General features: G+C 50.8%; 1 protein-coding gene across 6 annotated transcripts in view; it reads left to right on the top strand.

The window, feature by feature from the left end:
• The first annotated feature begins 9,952 nt into the window (after positions 1-9,952).
• The window catches only part of TDRD7 (tudor domain containing 7), a 47,044-nt gene continuing 41,248 nt past the window's right edge, over positions 9,953-15,748 (top strand). Inside the window, exons 1-3 of one of the 6 annotated variants that reach the window (XM_071424568.1) lie at positions 9,953-10,170; positions 11,424-14,356; positions 14,697-14,923. In XM_071424568.1, the coding sequence (XP_071280669.1) occupies positions 14,717-14,923 (207 nt within the window). In that variant the 5' untranslated portion in view covers positions 9,953-10,170; positions 11,424-14,356; positions 14,697-14,716. The other 5 variants (XM_071424566.1, XM_071424567.1, XM_071424569.1 and 2 more) reach the window with 5 other exon arrangements.

Raw genomic sequence — 15,748 nt, 5'->3', positions numbered from 1 at the left:
TTTTTCAGACTTCTTTGGGTTACCAGTGAACATTTTGAGGATTTTTTCAGTCTTCTAAAGTTTTTAACTGTGGTGTGTCAGCAGTTCCGGTCATAAACGTTTCCCTGCATCCTGCTAGAACCTGTCCAAAATCATAGTTTTATCTGCCTGTTAGAGGGAGCTGTTTGAGTTTCTGTTAATTATAAATATTCTTCTAGGTGTCTGACAAGTTTTATGAGTGTTGGCACAAAAATGAAGCAGTGTCGAGTACCATGCTACTAAAACAGAGACTTTAGTTCTGGCAATTCCCTTTTAACATGAACACGGACAATTGCTGCTGGGCACGGACCACTTCATGATTTTCCTGGCTAGCTAACTCACTGTTAAACTGGAGGTTGCTGCCCTCTTGCTTTCTGACTGAGGATAGCAGAACCCGCCCCTGTCTTTGGAAAGGCTTTCAGGAACTGCCCAGACACTGGATGTGCTATTGCTGTGGTTTAAAAATTAAGAGAAACAGTGTGCTCTAGTTATGCAAAGATGTTTATGCTTTAACTATTGTTTCACGGATTTTAAAAGCTTGTTCCATCTTTCTTTAAGTAATCCTCTGAAATTATAATCAGTTTGGGGAAGAAAACAAATGGCAGTATGGTGCGGTACTGAGGGCACAGGTTTCTAAGACTGCTCTCCCAGTGTTGCTGAGGACTGTATTGCCGGCAGGTCTTGCTGGGTTTCACAGGGCAGTCAGGTGGTCCAGCCCATGGAGCAGCAGGGAGCATTGCTGGGAGGAGCAGCAGAAAGGTGTGGGGTGCTGCTCTGCAGGTGTCATTCCCCCTGGAAGGGAGCACGTGCTGGGGAAGCATTGGCAAGCGGTGCCCTGGGGGTGGCCCACCACAGGAAGGGCACAAAGGACCCAGGCCCCTGTTGGGGGAAAGCTGGCAGGGGGAGTTTATCTCTCTGCAATTTGCCTGCAAAGGGACACTGGGCACTCCAAGGCATGGCCCAGCAGCCAGCCTCAGAGGTGCTTGGCTTGAGGTGAGCTGGGGTGTGCTGGTTTCTACTAGGATAAAGTGAGTTTTTTTCACAGTGGCTAGAATGATGCTGTGTTTTGGGTTTGTGCTGCACACAGGGTTGATAATATAGAGATGTTTTAGGCATTCTTGATCAGGGCTTACATAGGGTCAAGGCCTTTTCTTCTTTTTGTACTACCATGCTGGGGAGGAAGGGATATTCCAGACCATTTGACATCATGCTCAGTATTTAAATCTGCGCGCAAGAAGGAGGAAGAAAGAGATGTTTGGAGTGATGGCATTTGTGTCTCCAGGTCACCGTGAGATGGGAGGGGGCCCCTGGAGATGGCTGAAGAGCTACCTGTCCATGGGAAGCAGTGAATGAGTTCTTTGGGGGATTTTGCATATGTGTGTTTTAAATTTGCTTTTGTTTTCCATATTATACTGTCTTTATCTCAAACCAATAGTCTTCTAGGTTTTGCTCTTCTGGTTCTCCGGTGGGGCAGTGAGTGAATGGCTCTGTGTGGCACTTGGTGGCCAGATGGTGTTAAACCAAGACATGGAGGAACAATGTTTCACAAGAGCATTCAGCAGTGGGGAACAAGGCCGAGCACTGCTCCAGGGCCAGCTCCAGGGGTGCTGAGAGTTGGGCAGCCTTGACGGCAAGGTTCTGCCTGCCCTGAGGAAACAGTGTGGCAACTGTCCTGTCAAGTAAGAGCCTGAAATTCATGGCTAAAGGCATGGGGGCACAGTGATGCACTGTGATGGCACAACCCCAGACAGACACCAGGTGTCTTGTCTTGGTGGTGGGGAGCAAAGCCCTCAAGAGCCCAAGGCCCTGCATGCATGAGCACAGAGAATTTGGTGGGGCAGAGTCTGCATGGACTGAAGACTAGGTCCCAGACTGGATGGCGTAAGGGGACCTGAGATGGAAGGAACTGCAGAACAAATCTCTCCTGCACAGCTAGATGGCTTAGTCTTCTGTTCTCTATGCAATAGTACCTTTAACAAAACAGAGCTGGTGACAGGTTTCTCCATTGCAGCTCCGCCCTGCTTGCTGAGGATCACAACACTCAGTCCACTCTCATGACATTCAGAGCTGTGGTGCACATACACAGAGGCCCATCTCGAGTCTACCTGTTCCTGCTGGGGCACTGGCCTCACCCCCTCACCTGCTGCACTCAGCACATCTTTCTTCCCTAGCCCCTACCCCCAAGTTTCCACTCCTCACACAGCTGCTGCCAGTTCCTCTGGCATCCTCCCTATTCCTGACACCTATCTCCTCATGCTCACCTCGGCTTCACAACCTCTGGATCTGCTGCCATCACCACCCATCTCCCAGCTGCTCCAAGTTGCTGTCTGGGCAAGTCCAAACAGCTGCTGCTAAAGCCACAGTCCACACAAAGGAGTGTCTCCTGCCCCTGGGAAGAGCCCTGACCCTGAGCAAAGCCCTAGCAGATCCACACTGCAGCCCCAAGGCTGCCTCCTCCTCCTAGGACACCTGCCTACTCTGTCAGCACTGTCGGAGGAACTGTCCAAAAAGCACACCCAGAAAAGCACAGCCACAGCAAAGGGACCTTTGGTGAGAAGCAGCAGGAAGGTTATCAGCTGTCAACAGAACACTGGGCTCTCAGGCACAAAATCTGGGGCTGGCTGCTGCTCTCATGAGTGCTCCAAGCACATCTTCCTCCCCCCTTCTGGCACCCAGACCCCGGATGGCACATGGAACTCATGCAGGTGGGTGAGGCAGGACATGCCTGCTTTCTGTGGATCTTCCAGAAAGAGCAGGAACCACAGCAGGATTAAGCTGTTGCGCTGCTCTGGGCCACTCCACAGCTATGCCACCGTGCAAGTGGCACGCCACTGCATTTCCATTCAACGCCAGGCTGACTTCCAACCCAGCCCGGGCCGGAGCCCTCCCCCTGCAGAGGATTACTGCCACAATCACAGCTCCGGAGGACTTAGCACAGCCACAATGGGCAACAGCAAACACTTTCTCACCACCGTCAGCTGACGGCCCGGGGCGGCCAAAAACAACACAGAAAGAAGTGATGGGGCAGCAGCTGACTAAGCCCCCGGGATTAGAGAGGCTCAAACAGGGGCTGAAAAGCAGCATGTAGCGCTAGCCCAGCAGAACTGCAGCTCCAGCCCTCAGCTCAGCTCACCCAAACACGGTCAGCTGGCTGCTGGCTCCTGGCTCCCAGCACGCCGAGAAGGGGCACAAACACTGACGCTGCAACACAGAGTCAGGCAAGAGGGAAAGAGCAGCCACCTGCACAACCATCACCCTCAACACACACATCACCTGTCAGGGTAGCTATGGCAGCATCCAAAAAGGTAAAGGGTTGTCTGTCTCTGTCCTGGGGTACAGACCCACAGAGAAGTTCTGGGTCTCTGTGCTACGGCAGTGTGGCTTGCACCCAGGCATTCAAAAACCACAATCTACACCAACACAATGAAGCACATAAAGAGACCCATCTCTCCATACAGTCTCAGAACAGCCATGCACCTGGAAGATGCCACAACAGGTTACATCTCAGGTAACCCACAGGTGAAAGACACAGCCTTCACTCTGCAAAACTGCACACTTGATACTCTGCAAACCTCAGCTCTGCCTATAAGGTGGTGGCACAGTCTGAAAAGTGGCCCTTCATGGGGCCAGCACTGCTACCTTGCTAGCCATGGCCCCCAAGGACCATCAGAGATGACCATTTTGCACAGGAGCAGCACAAGAGAAACTCAGGGATTTCACCAGCACCTCTGAAATTTACCAAACAGCAGCTTCAAAAAGGATCTTTTCTCACAATTAAGACAGGACAATCAAAGCAGAAAAACAACAAAAGCAAGAGATTGCTAAGCAGCAAGCAACAGCTTGGTCCAGGGATCTCTCTTGTTCTAGGGTGACCCACACAGCCCAGGAAAATAAGGGCAATGGATGATGACACTAGAAGCCAGGGCAACCCCTCCAGCAGTGCTCTGCAGTTCATTCTTCCCCCTCCTCTTCCTCCTCCTCTGCCACACACCCAGCACCTTTGCTGAGCTGGCTCAACACAGAGCCACTGCCAGGACGGCCTTTCCTTCTGAGGGAGAGCTCTCCTACCCCAGGAACTCCTACTTACAGATCAGACAGTGTACCTGCTGCACAGTCAGCACTGATAAAAACAGCAATCCAGCAGTATCAGAGCTTGAACGGGCAGTTTTGTCTATGCTTGAACTCAAACAGGCACACAGCGCATATGCAATATGACCGCACAGAGGCAAAGAATCCTTTCTTCTTCCTCCATGTTCCAAAGGAGTACACAAAACATTCAGAAGCAGTCCCAGCTGTGACCAGACAATGCCAATGCAGATCTACGCTCACTAGCCCTGTTCATTATGTGGCCAGGGCAGAGTCCTTTAGTATGTGTTTCCATGGATGGATTAGAATAGACCTTGAGAAATCTGAGACTATCATTTGCCTGAAAATCGCCTCAGAAGATGGGCAGGAAGAGGATGGGCATGTGAATATGAAGCTCAACCTCCAACAAAAGGATGTGGCCTAGAGTGACCTTGCCCTGTGTAGACCACACAGTAGTCTGCCATTTTGCCTTGCTCAGCAGTTCTGCATCTATCCAACCTGTCAGAGCCACATGCACCACAATGATGGCTGAAAAGCTCTGCAATACTCATAATTATCCACTTGCCTTTTCCTGAGGAGTTCTGGTCCTTACGGGCCTTGCAGTAACTGTTCTCCAACAGGACAGATGTCATTGCCTGCTGAGACTCCTGTGTTTTAACGGCAAAGATGATGTAACTGTAAAGAATGACATGTAGACTTTTGGAGGAGCCTCTTATATTCTTTTCAACATTATTCCAGGCACGTGATCCACTGACACAGGGATTTTGTTCTGGCCTTGTGTTTTTTCAGCCCATGTTGCTCGTGTCTGGTAGGGCCATGGCATGCCCAGAGCTTGCCCCAGGGATATGCACTGCATGACCATCCCACTGCACTCTGCCCAGGCATGGAGCCTTCTCAGCCTGGATCGAGGGACAGACCTCGATCCACGTTCTGGGGACGTGTCACGGTGCTTGCTGAGGCCTGCCTGGCAGCCACCTCACACAGCTCCACAGCCCTCGGGCACGTCCCAGTGCTCTGTGACACCTCCTGGCTGCTCCCCAAACAGCTCAATGCTTTTTCTACGGCCACGCAAAGCGGAAGGCCCGAACCTGCCTTTTATCCTTGTGCAATGCATTTCACCCACATCTACAGATTCATTCCATCAGCTCTCAAGAAAGACTGCTTTACCTACCTCAGGCTTATGATTTTACCATTACAAATCTCTCATTCATATACCTCTAGAAATGTCTATAATTAGCGTATCTAAGTATGAATCTACTGATTCATTCCTTCATACAGACAACTCTAAATATCTACATACCCTATGCATGAGCTGCATATAAATATTTTGATATCTGCGTACTTCCTGGTACAAGGAAGCAGGAGCTGCAACACTGAACAAAATGGCATCTCCCTCGCACAAAATGGTGGCAGAAACCTTCCAGCCAGGGCTCCGGCCCAGGATGTCTGGGCAGCGTGGGAGGCGCTTTCCAGGCCAGAGCCAGCTCTACCTAAAGCCCTCCCAGCCTCCCAACTCACAGGCCTGCACACACTTGGGGCTTCTCCAGGAACACCCAGCTACGCCCTTGGGACCTTGGGGAGCGCCAGGCACAAGTGCTGCAGGGCAGGCTCTGTGCTCCCAGCTCGGCCTCCTCCTCCCAGGCGCTCACTCACCGCAGGGACACTGCCACCACGGGAACCTCCCTGCCACGGCCGGACACCAAAGCCACGGAGCTCTCGCACAACAACCTTGCTCTCCAAGTGTGTGCTGTGCACAGGCTCCACTCCAACACTGAGCACAGCACACCGGTGCACCTCAAACGCCTCGTCCTCGCCCCCAGCAGCTCATGTGCAACATGAGCACAGCCAGTGCTGCAGGACAAGGCCACCTCACTCTCCTCAAGACCCTCCAGCTCTAGACACAGCACCAGAGTGCCCCTCCTCCAGCACACCAAGGCCAGTGACTGCTGCCCACCTACCTGCACAAGGCTCTCTCACATCTGCAGCGCTGCCACCAGGGGCCCCATGAAAGGCTAGCCTGCACTGCTCTCCCCAAAGAGACCCTATCCCATCACTGCTTCCCTTCCTGGGGAGCTCACCAACTGGGCAACAACACACCAACTCCAAAAGGAAGAGAAATGCCAACCTCAGCACATTTCAGATGCCACCACACACACTTCACGCTCTCCCTTCCTCCACCCAACCTCACGATGGTCCAGCTCCGGGGCCACACAAGGAGGCACCGCATCAAGTCCTCTTCTGCACCCTTCCTTGGACAGTTTCACTTTATGCACACACAGCACTTCACTAACCCAACCGTACCTCTTGCTCTCTACGCTTAGATTCGCACACAGGTACACCCATGTCCCTGCACCCAGGCAGACAGCACGGCCAGTACACCTCTTCACACACACATGGCTCCTGAACCCTGCCATTTCTGCCCTTGCTGCTCCAGCAGGTTTCACTGACCGATCCTGCAACAATCCCTCAGCAGCAGCTGCCCTTACAGCTGCCCTCTGCTCAACACAGGCTCTGCCTAGGAGGAGCAGCACACACTGAACCTGCACATCTCCACACAGCAGTGGGCAAATCTACACTGGGCACTTGCATCCTTCTCTTATCCTTTCAGAGACTTTGCAGCTGGGGCACCGAGCTTCAAGAATCAGGAGATGTGACTGCCACCTGCCAGAAAAAGACTCAGGAATTCTCCACCTATTGGACCAACTCATTGTGGAGATGTCATGCACCACAGAAATGCAGAAGTCTCATCTTGGATTTAAAACTTTGATGTTAAAAGCATTCAAAGTCCTCTTCTCCTATGTCTGCCTGTCCATCACCCTATCCTGAGGTTGTCAGGGGTTCTTATGGTTGCCGCAGCATCAAAGAAAATGAGGAGAGTAGACCTGCACTGTCACTCACAGCAGTTTTGGATACCTGGCCGACAGACGCAGGTTTTAGTCCTGTGCCATCTAACAATCCATAACCACAGTACACTTGGGGCACTGTGAGAAGAAGTTGCTCTCACAGCTGTGTCGCGTGCCCTTCTCACAGCACAAAATTTCCATCAGACCTGTTACTGGTGGTGTATCTGATTACCAAGCTACATGAGGTCTTTGTTGTGTCTTCGTTTGGTCTAGAATTTTGTCTCAGTCCTGGACATGCAAGCCTGCAGGAGACTGTGTTCTGGGTGAATATGTCCATTCACCTGCTCAGACTGGCAGAGTGCCAACAGCAGCCTTTTCAAACCAAACCCTGCCTTAAACCTTTGTGCAATTGCTGGAAATTACACCACTTTTAATTTTTTTAATGTAACTTTGGTGAGGGATTTGCTTGCCTTTGCCCAGGAGGAAGGGAATTGAAGTTTCTCTTCAAATGATCCTGTTCCCCTGGCCTGTCTCTATGATCTTAACATCTATGGATTCCAGGTAGCCAGAAGATACACAGGAGATAAACCATAACTATTAACGGACAATAATGAACATTACCACTTCAAGTGCAGTGGGAGATACCTGGGCTGGGAAAAGATTGTTAAGAGAAACAAAGAATGAAGATGCAATTAACATCAAAGGTGATCAATAGCCAGTAGGAAATTGAATACTAAGATTTGCGTAATTTAAGACTAATGAATGTGAATTTCTTTGGGGTTTAATGTATAAATATGTGAAAAGTCTATTGTACATCCTGGTCGGAAAAACATCCTGGGCAGAATAAAGTAATGCCATGATTCTCTAACCCTGAAAACACGTTGTTGAAGAGTTTCTGTTTTTCCCACAGTTTCTGTGACTCCATCTCATCACACTTCATGGCTGTACTTCTCTATGCTTCTTGCTTCTCAAGGCCTTCACACCTGCCCCCTATTTCCCTCACTACATCATTGGGTTGGCGCTGCAAATATCTCATTTGACATAGAATAAGTGTGTCCAACAATTCTCTGTACAAAATTATGGCTACATTAGACCAAGAGAAGGAAAAGTAAAAAAAAAAAGTAAGACCTGCTTTTCAAGGACAAGGATAGTGTTCTGGGCAGTGGCGTAGGTACTGTTTACAAGGCCTCAGGAAGCTTGCTCCGTACAAACTCCTCTTGGCCTACAACCTTGTTTTATTTATTTTAGCTGTGACAGCTAGATTAAGCCCAATTAAGTAAAAATTGTCAAAAAACTATGAACAAAGAACCTTTAAAGAAAGTGCTTCAGCCCTAAGCTGGTTGCAGCACACATATCCCCTCTTAGCAGTTGAAGACAGTACAGTAACAATATGCATATTCTAGAAGCCACTTAGGAGATTCACAACTGTATTGTGATTCTGCAATATATGCTACAGTCTGCAAAATTTAATGTGCATGTTTACTGCAACCGCCATATCTCCCTACTAAATGGAAAGCCCTTGTAAATTAAAATAGCCTCAAGTGAGTAAACTTTGTATTAAACATTGGATCCTCAATGTGTGGATTTTCTAAAAATGCTTTGTCAGAGCATACTGGACTGTGGCAGCAAGCAGTCTCTGGAGGCCATAGCAGTCACAGCAGAAGGTGGGAACCCCTTGCAGGCCCCTTGCTGAACTCCGTGAGGTTCAGCAGCTCCACCGATGTCCTGGCATGTGCCCCTCTGTGGGGCCAGCCTCTGGCTTTGGCAGACCTCCACTATTTGGTGACCATGCAGCTTGGCCTGATGCTGCTTCCACTCTGGCTCTCAGAAGTGACCATCTACAGAGAGAGGAATGCTGTTGCGGGCAACATGCAGGGTGGCAGGGTCCTTTGATAAAGGAGCGGCTGAGTAGCTCTCCATCACTAGTAACCCCTTGCATCACCTGTGTCCTTGGAATGCTGGACAGCACAGTGAAAGCTGAAGCTGTGGGTCTACAGCTTTCAAGAAGACAGTAGTGCCCAGGGTGCCTATGCAGATGCACACCACCTGGAAATTGGCAGCAACCTGGATATCGGCTCAGCAAGCACAGCCCTCCTGAGCAGGGCTGCAGCCCCATGGCAGTGCAGGCAGGCACCCACCAGCACCTCCTTGGTGGGACATGTACCTGTGGAGTGGCTTTTGTACAAGGTGACAAGAGAGAGCTCCACCTGTAGAACTAAATTCAGTGGCTTTGGGCACTCTGAAATTGAGGCATTAAAGTGAATTAATTAGAGATCTGCAGGAGTACTGCATACAGTTCTGGTGCCTCCAACCCAAGAAAGACATGGAACTATTGGAACAAATCCAGACAAGGTCCACAAAGGACCTGAAAGGACTGGAGCACTTTCCCTATGAAGACAGGCTCAGAAAGTTGGGGGCTGAAGAAAATAAAGTTGTGTGGAAACCTCATTGCAACCAGTATCTGAAGGGTCGTATGAGGAAGCCAAAAAGGCACTGTCAGGAACTGCAGCAGCAGGACAAGCATAATCAGGACATAAGACAGGAAATTTAGGTTAGGTATTAAGAGGAAATTGTTTGCTGTGAAGGCGGCGAGACATTGTGACAAACTGCCCAGAGAGGCAGCATTCAAGGCCAGGCTGGATAAGGCCTTGAGCAACGTGTTCCAGTAGGAGGTGTCCCTGCCCATGGCCGAAGGACTTGATCATTAAGGTCGTTTCTAACCCCATAACATTCTATGTTCCTCTGCAGAAGAGAATTTGACGCTCTAACGGAGCCGTTATTCCTCAGCCGCTCCCTCTGGAAGGCGACTTTAGCTGCTGCCTTGTGACAGGACTGAGACTTCACCGGTTCCGTAAGAAGGCGGCAGGGCGGCCTGAGACGGCACGGGCGCGGCCGGATTCCAGCCCCGCCGAGCCCAGCTCGGGTTCCGCCCGGCTCCCGCGGCCGAGGGCACACGTGGCCCTTGCCGGGAGCGGCCCGGCACGGCGCTGCGCAGGCGCCCGGGGCCGGAGCGGGCGGGGCGGAGGCGGCGGTCGGGCCGTGCCGGTTGGGCGGTGGCGCGGGGAGCGACCGCGCAGCCCCTCAGTCCGCGGTCCCGCGCAGGGAGGCGGCGGCTCCGCCCGGCTCCGGTCCGGCCCGCGGCGGCGGCCCGAAGAGGCTGTGGCCGGTGCCTGAGAACCCCGGGTGGAGCAAGTGAAGAGGAAGGAGTGGAGCCCCGCCGGGCGTAAGTTCTCGCGGTCTGAGGGGAAAGGCAGCGCGGAGAGACGGGCGCTGTCAGCCAGCGGGAGGCTGTTCCTCCTCAGTGCTTGCGCGGTGACAGAGAAAGTGTCCCGTCTTCAGCGGGTTAGTGGATGCTTTCTGCCTTCGGAGACGCGTTCCCCGGGGGAGTGTTTGTACTCTGCGGAAAGCGAGGCTGTCAGGGAGTGCATCCCCTCCCTGCGGGAGAGCTGTCCGCATTTCCTCTTTTCCTTAGCCTGGCTAATGATCCGCAGCGCGGATCATCCGTTCTGAGCGTTCCGAAGGAAGTTTCGGTTCACGTGCTGGCAGCGGTGGTTTGAGCGATGTGCGTTGACTTAGTGATGGTGAGGCAGCTCGGGCTCCAGTTTCCAGTGAAGTGTCCTGCTGTCTGGAGGCAGTGAACCGCCGGGAAAATGTCAAAACTGCTGAATGACCTCATGTTAAAGCAGCTTAACTCAAAAACTATTTTTAAAAATGCTTCGGAAGCTACTCTGAGCTGTGTAGCTTTCTGTTAATGTATCGATGTTGTCACCATTACTGCCTTGCAAGTCTGTGTAATTGCTGACTATAGGAATGAGAAAATTGTAAGGTGTGGGTTGAGACTGGATTCAGTTTGACCTTTGTACCCTAGTACCTGTCACCTCGTTTAACTTGTCCTCGTGACTACTCCTCACAATACAGTTTAGGAGATGGACTTTATAATATGCTGTTTGCTATTTCTGATATATTTCAACTATTGCATGTCTGATAGTGACATGATGTAATTCCCCCGTAATCCTCAGTTTCTTCTTTTAGTGAAGTTTTTCTTCCGAATCAACTTTTTAAACTGCCATTCCAGGTTATTTTATATTTTCTTCATCACTCCTTGATGTAGTGCATATACTGGTAATTTTACCTGAGTAGGAAAATAAACTCAGAAGGTTTAGGCAAGAGAATTTTCAAGAGCCATGTTAGCCAAATAAGAAATTGTGTCTACAATTTAAAAGAGACAGTAAGAAAAAAAGGCCCCAAAAATTTTCCTATAGCTTTTCCATGTTTCCTGAATGAATGTAGCTTGAAAAACAGTTATAGACAGAAATTCATTTTTTGCTGCATTGTTCTCAATGCTTGAGTGTTTGGGATTTTTTTATATGATCAAGACTTTACATTACTTACGGGTTTCTGTGGCACATGATGTCATTTGAAACTGAGCGAGTCCAAAGGAGATATGAACCTCGTGTGTCTTTTTTCTTCTGGCAGGTGGCAGTCACATCTCCTGATTCTTTGAAGCTCGGTGCCCCAGCTGCAAAGTCTCTGAAAGGATAAGAGAAGGATGCAAGTGCCCAGTGTAGATTTGCCCACTGCTGTGTGGAGATGTGCAGGTTCAGTGTGTGCTGCTCCTCCTAGGCAGAGCCTGTGTTGAGCAGAGGGCAGCTGTGAGGGCAGCTGCTGCTGCGGGATTGTTGCAGGATCGGTCAGTGAAACCCGCTGGAGCAGCAAGGGCAGAAATGGCAGGGTTCAGGAGCCATGTGTGTGTGAAGAGGTGTACTGGCCGTGCTGTCTGCCTGGGTGCAGGGACATGGGTGTACCTGTGTGCGAATCTAAGCGTAGAGAGCAAGAGGTACGGTTGGGTTAGTGAAGTGCTGTGTGTGCATAAAGTGAAACTGTCCAAGGAAGGGTGCAGAAGAGGACTTGATGCGGTGCCTCCTTGTGTGGCCCCGGAGCTGGACCATCGTGAGGTTGGGTGGAGGAAGGGAGAGCGTGAAGTGTGTGTGGTGGCATCTGAAATGTGCTGAGGTTGGCATTTCTCTTCCTTTTGGAGTTGGTGTGTTGTTGCCCAGTTGGTGAGCTCCCCAGGAAGGGAAGCAGTGATGGGATAGGGTCTCTTTGGGGAGAGCAGTGCAGGCTAGCCTTTCATGGGGCCCCTGGTGGCAGCGCTGCAGATGTGAGAGAGCCTTGTGCAGGTAGGTGGGCAGCAGTCACTGGCCTTGGTGTGCTGGAGGAGGGGCACTCTGGTGCTGTGTCTAGAGCTGGAGGGTCTTGAGGAGAGTGAGGTGGCCTTGTCCTGCAGCACTGGCTGTGCTCATGTTGCACATGAGCTGCTGGGGGGCGAGGACGAGGCGTTTGAGGTGCACCGGTGTGCTGTGCTCAGTGTTGGAGTGGAGCCTGTGCGCAGCACACACTTGGAGAGCAAGGTTGTTGTGCGAGAGCTCCGTGGCTTTGGTGTCCGGCCGTGGCAGGGAGGTTCCCGTGGTGGCAGTGTCCCTGCGGTGAGTGAGCGCCTGGGAGGAGGAGGCTGAGCTGGGAGCACAGAGCCTGCCCTGCAGCACTTGTGCCTGGCGCTCCCCAAGGTCCCAAGGGCGTAGCTGGGTGTTCCTGGAGAAGCCCCAAGTGTGTGCAGGCCTGTGAGTTGGGAGGCTGGGAGGGCTTTAGGTAGAGCTGGCTCTGGCCTGGAAAGCGCCTCCCGCGCTGCCCAGACATCCTGGGCCGGAGCCCTGGCTGGAAGGTTTCTGCCACCATTTTGTGCGAGGGAGATGCCATTTTGTTCAGTGTTGCAGCTCCTGCTTCCTTGTACCAGGAAGTACGCAGATATCAAAATATTTATATGCAGCTCATGCATAGGGTATGTAGATATTTAGAGTTGTCTGTATGAAGGAATGAATCAGTAGATTCATACTTAGATACGCTAATTATAGACATTTCTAGAGGTATATGAATGAGAGATTTGTAATGGTAAAATCATAAGCCTGAGGTAGGTAAAGCAGTCTTTCTTGAGAGCTGATGGAATGAATCTGTAGATGTGGGTGAAATGCATTGCACAAGGATAAAAGGCAGGTTCGGGCCTTCCGCTTTGCGTGGCCGTAGAAAAAGCATTGAGCTGTTTGGGGAGCAGCCAGGAGGTGTCACAGAGCACTGGGACGTGCCCGAGGGCTGTGGAGCTGTGTGAGGTGGCTGCCAGGCAGGCCTCAGCAAGCACCGTGACACGTCCCCAGAACGTGGATCGAGGTCTGTCCCTCGATCCAGGCTGAGAAGGCTCCATGCCTGGGCAGAGTGCAGTGGGATGGTCATGCAGTGCATATCCCTGGGGCAAGCTCTGGGCATGCCATGGCCCTACCAGACACGAGCAACATGGGCTGAAAAAACACAAGGCCAGAACAAAATCCCTGTGTCAGAGGATCACATGCCTGGGGACTTAAGTTGTGTTTTCTCTCTGAAGAGTCTGTGGAGTCGAGGCATTGTGCACTTGTGGGTAAGACGTTGCATGCCCCAGATGCATGCTGTTTCCATGGTGGAGTGGAGACATGGGTGTTAGTGAAGGTGCTGGCTCAGGGGCACACGGAGCAGCTCCCGTCTCTCTAGAGGGATACCCCGCACTACAGAGTGTGGGGTGCTGTGACAGGGGGTGGTGGTTCTGCCTTCTCTCACTTTCAGTGGAAGTTTTCGCTCTGCAGGTAGTAAGGTGTCATCATATCACAAAATATCGTGAACTGGATAAAATGACCCACAGGATCATCGAAATCCAACTCCTTGCCCTGCACAGGAAACTAAAGAAATCACACCATGTGCCTTGGACTATTGTCCAAGCGTTTCTTGGTCTCTGTCAGACCTGGTGCTGTGACCACTTTATTGGGAGCCTGTTCTAGTGCTCAATCACCCTCTGGGTGAAGAACCTTCTCCTGATATCCAGCCCAAACCTTCTGTGACACCACTTTGGCCATTCCCATGGGCCCTGTCACTGGTCATAGGAGTGTAAATATCAGTGTCTGCTGCTCCTCTTACCCTCACAAGGAAGTTGTAGACTGCAATGTGGTCTCTCCTCAGTCTTCTCTTCTCTAGACTGAACAGACCAAGTGACTTCAACCTCATATGGGTTCCCTTCACGGCCCTTCACCATGTTTGTTGCCCCCCTTTGGACACTCTTGACAGCTCAATGTCTTTCTTATACTGTGGTACCCAAAACTGCCCCCAGCACTCAAGGTGAGGCTGCCCCAGTGCAGAGCAGAGTGGGATAATCCTCTCCCTTGCCTGGCTGTGATTGTGTGCCTGATGCACCGCAGGACATGAGTGGCCCTCCTGGATTCCAGGACACTACTGACTCATGTTCAGCTTCCCATTGGCAGGACCCCCAGGCCACTTTCCATGGTGCCTCTCTTTCCCCAGTTGTACGCACCTCCAGAATTGCCCTGTCCCAGGTACAGTATCTAGTACTTGTCTGTGGTGGGTCAGTTGCTTAGCAGCACCTGCCCCTCTTCTGTGCATGTGGCCTCTCATGATTGTCTGGCAGAGCCAACCTGTGCTGCCGCGCTCCTTTGTCAGCACTTTCTGACACTGTCATGCCCTGTGTGTTCCATACTACATTATGCTTGGCTTGCACTAGCATGGCCCTACCCAGAAGTATCACAGTCTCCAGAGATGAGGCACTGAGTTGCTGCATTCTGTTTTTTTTGGGGGAGGGAGCTTGAATAGTAAAATCCAGTGATTTTAGCCTGTGTATGTAAAAATGCTTTTTTTTCTCTTCTTTTTTTCTTTTAGAGACAGGGTTGTAGGTGAAGATGCAGGAGCCAGAACTTGTTGCAAAAGCCCTGCGAGCTGTTCTTCATGCCTTTAAAAATGGTGTACGTTTGTCAGAACTTCAGAACGAATACAGATCCCTGACCAATGAGTTCATTCCCTTCAGGCATCTAGGATATGACACACTGGAAGGCTACTTGGCAAGTATCCCAGGAGTGGTCAGAATGGAAGAGAACAAAATGGGAGAGGTAAGAATCACAATTGAGAATTACAGTTCAGAAATGGCTTTTGTGTTAGCAGAATGTTCCTGGTTCATAGTTTTGCCTCCTTTTGTGCTGTGGATTTCTGTAGCATGCCTATGGTGCACTGATTCTGGGAGAGGTGGAAGCTGTGACATAAGATACTAAGTGCTCCTTATTTTCCTGCCTCTGCATTCCAGACCCAAGGTTGTGTATTCTGAAGGTGTAAAGTTGCAGGGCTTTTTCCTGGAAATGTGAATTCTGTGTGGAAAGATCACTTGTGTGACTGTGGAGATCTAGCCCCTTTCTCAGCATTTCTGACTTTAGAGGAGATACTAGTGGCTTGTCCTGGTACCTTAAAGAAGGTTAACTTGTGTGTGTTAATCATCTCTTCTCAGTGGGGTTTAGCATCATTTTTGTCCCTACAGTAAAACTCTTTGGTGCTGTTGCTTATAAGCCTGACAGTGCTTGCTTTTGACTTAGGATTCTTGTTTGTTACGGATTGCAGTGCAACGGGACTACAAATATGTGCTGAGGTGACAAAGAGCTCATGTAAGTTAGGTGCCTTGCTACAATATTTGCAAGTGCCTCACCATTTGGCAAGCATGCAAGGGATAAAGGGTCATCACACAGATCAAGGAGAAGCAGATCTTAGCAGAGGATTGGTGTGGTAGAAGAGTTGTCCCTTACTCCTTGCTCTTGTTGCACTAGCCTGTGTCTCCTGGTGGCTGCCACCTTGGAAGCAGCTTGCCAGGACCACAAACCTCCTTGCCCAATAGTCCGGACTTCTGGTTTGAAGTCAGAATGTGTTCTCTTGATAGCTGGTGTAGCTGT

The sequence above is a fragment of the Agelaius tricolor genome, unplaced genomic scaffold (genome assembly GCF_023055355.1).
Source record: "Agelaius tricolor isolate 1412-34295 unplaced genomic scaffold, bAgeTri1.0.p SCAF_4, whole genome shotgun sequence".
In the NCBI taxonomy this organism is placed as follows: Eukaryota; Metazoa; Chordata; class Aves; order Passeriformes; family Icteridae; genus Agelaius; species Agelaius tricolor.
The sequence above is the reverse complement of the archived record's forward strand: the minus strand, read 5'-3'. Positions and strand labels throughout refer to the sequence as shown.